Consider the following 2,861-nt stretch of genomic DNA (forward strand, 5'->3'; position numbering starts at 1 on the left):
TAGGCTTTCTCTTATGCCAAGGGAAGTTCTGCCCCACAGACCAAGCTCTTATACTTTCTTTGTCTGGGTGGTTATGATGGCTAATGGACCTGGGCTTCCATATTCCAGTTTGCCTCATTTGAATATTTGTATTTGAGAGTTCATAAGAATATATTTTAGTTTGCATTTCCATATCTGGATACAGTCTGGTTTAGTTGCTTTATTTCTTGAAATATATCTTAGATAAACCACCTAGTAATCCTAACAAAAAAGCAGTCTTATTAAAAATCATAATTTATCAGTTAAATTAGAAAAACAAACATACTCGTCCTGTGTTTCCAAATGTAATATCTGTTTTTTTTGTTCAGATTTTAACTTTAGGTCTAAATATGTGCAGCTCTAATACATTTTTAATTGTTTTTAATTTTCACAGTCATTATAATATCCAAAATGCACAAAACTGATTATTAAAAATAGCATTAGATGTCATATGGCCATTAAAACCCATAAATAATATTTGTATACTAATTTCAGCTTGCTGGAATGTGCCTGGTGTTGCAACTGTAAAACTTTGACTTTAAAATAGAATGGGATGCACAAATGTTAAAATTTTGTTTGAAGGAGGTTTAAAAATTGTGTTAGAAATCAAGCCTAACTTTTCTTTTCGTTTTATCAAATTCCAGTGATCACTGTTAAGATTAAATGTGATATGAAAATTAATGCAAAATAGGGCAGCAATGAAAAGGCATTAAATTGTATTAAATCTCGGCTAAGAAAACAAGAACTTCTCCAGTTTTATTTGTGCTCCTCTTTTCTCTCTAAATTGGAAAATGAGTAATGTAATGCATATACCAATGACACTAGCAGTGCATAGAAAGTTAGTCCAAGATAATGAAATTTGACAAGAAAACTCTATCAAGTTCCTTTACATTTCAGTTATTAGCATTTTTTTCCCCACTGATAACTCATTAGGCTCTCTTTCTATCCTCTCTTTCTACTCTAATTTTATTCGGGGGTTTTCTGTACTGAAAGGACTCAAGACACCACTAAAAGCAAGCTTCGTTCCTTTCTTTCTACGTTGTTGAACCAGTGGTTTCAGGATTGGGAGAGTTGAAAACATAAAAATTACAAGTGTCAGGACTTCTTGGAAATGTTCATGACCAAAGACCAATGTATTTATGATGATGTCAAAATCCTTATTCATCCCTTAAGAAATATTTGTTGCTGTGTGCCATACACCAGCATTCCCCAGCCTTTTTGGCACCAGGAACTGGTTTCACGGAAGACAATTTTTCCACGGACCGGGCAGGCAGGGGATGGTTTGGGGATGATTCAAACGCATTACATTTATTGTGCAGTCAAATCTCTCTACTGATAATCTGTATTTGCAGCTGCTCCCCAGCACTAGCATCACAGCCTCAGCTCCACCTCAGATCCTCAAGCATTAGATTCTCATAAGGAGAGTGCAACCTAGCTCCCTCATGTGTGCAGTTTATATAGGGTTCGTGCTCCTATGAGAATCTAATCCCACCGCTGATCTGACAGGAGGTGAACCTCAGGCAGTCATGTAATGGATGGGGAGTGGCTATGAATACAAGCGAAACTCTTGCTGGCTTGCCTGCCACTCACCTCCTGCTGTGTGGCCTGGTTCCTATCAGACCACAGACCAGTACCAGTCTGCAGCCCGGGGGTTAGGGACTGCAGCCATAAACTGTACCTATATTGCATTAGGGTAGGGAATATTAAGGTAAATAAGATGTGGATCTTACTTTCCTGCATTCTATGTACAAAGGCTACAGCAGTCATATTTATAGAAATTGAGTTCTATGACTTTTCTCCCCATTTATTACATATTACAATAGTGAAGATAAAACTTTCTTGGATAATTTGAAGACAGTCACTGAAGTCTGTTCCTTAATAACCTGTGCTACCATGCTCTCTGCACCTGTGCTGTACCTTTCCTCAAGCTATGATGCATCCTAATGTAAACTGCCTGAGTCAAATTGTGAATCATGAGAAATTTCAACCATATTCATGGCTTTCCTATTTGAGGATTAAATTTGAGCTGTACAGCAAGAGAAATTCTACAATTCTACCATTCTCTAGGCCAGACAAAGCTTTCCTTAGGATCTAGAGTAAATACATAACTAGAGTTCAGGCTGAGACTGTGAGTCAGCCAACTCGAAACATTCATGCCTGATTTCCCTCATCTCCTCACCTACCTTTAATCGTAGAATTTACTTTTTCACTTTCCATTTGTCCCTCAATCCATCAAAATCTGTCCTAATTTTAAATTCCTACCACTCTATTAAAACTGCTCTCTTGAACAGTGACCTTGCCAAATCCAATTTCCAGTCCCATTCTCTTCAGTCACTCTCTACTATACATCCTTCCCTCCCACCCTCTGGAGCACCGTATCCTTGCATTTTACTCTTCTTTTGGTTTCCTTCATACTCCAGTACTCTGATTCTACCACCTCTGATTGGTTCCCCTCAGTCTCCTTGATAAAGAAGGCTTTCCTCCCTCTACCAAACTTTTAAAGAAAGTCATCTCCCCAGGCTTCTCCTACATATTTTGTTCTTATCTTCATACGTTCTAACCTATCCCAGGCTTCAGCCATCATCTTGTGGTTCACTCCTGAAAACTGCATCTGCAAATGGAGTCTCAGACTCTCTGGCTAGCTCCTGGTTCAGGTGCTTTTCTTCCCTGGCCTAGATTATTGCCCTGCCTGGTTAATCTGTCTTCTCCATGACATCCACATCTTTCTCTCCTGTCAGTTATTACTGATTACAGTATGTCACCACCTCTCTCAAAAACCTTAAATGACTCCAGATTACTTTTCAGACTCCTTATTGTGATATTGTCAACCTCATTTCTCACTT

General features: G+C 38.4%; 1 protein-coding gene across 1 annotated transcript in view; it reads left to right on the forward strand.

Annotated features, from left to right (window-relative positions):
- The window catches only part of LOC105809701 (chromosome unknown open reading frame, human C8orf88), a 65,075-nt gene extending 64,529 nt beyond the window's left edge, over positions 1-546 (forward strand). Inside the window, 1 exon segment of the mRNA XM_012643541.1 lies at positions 514-546. Coding sequence (XP_012498995.1) covers positions 514-546 — 33 coding nt within the window.
- Positions 547-2,861: the final 2,315 nt, after the last annotated feature.

Source organism: Propithecus coquereli, unplaced genomic scaffold, assembly GCF_000956105.1.
Source record: "Propithecus coquereli isolate 6110/MARCELLA unplaced genomic scaffold, Pcoq_1.0 Scaffold2, whole genome shotgun sequence".
In the NCBI taxonomy this organism is placed as follows: Eukaryota; Metazoa; Chordata; class Mammalia; order Primates; family Indriidae; genus Propithecus; species Propithecus coquereli.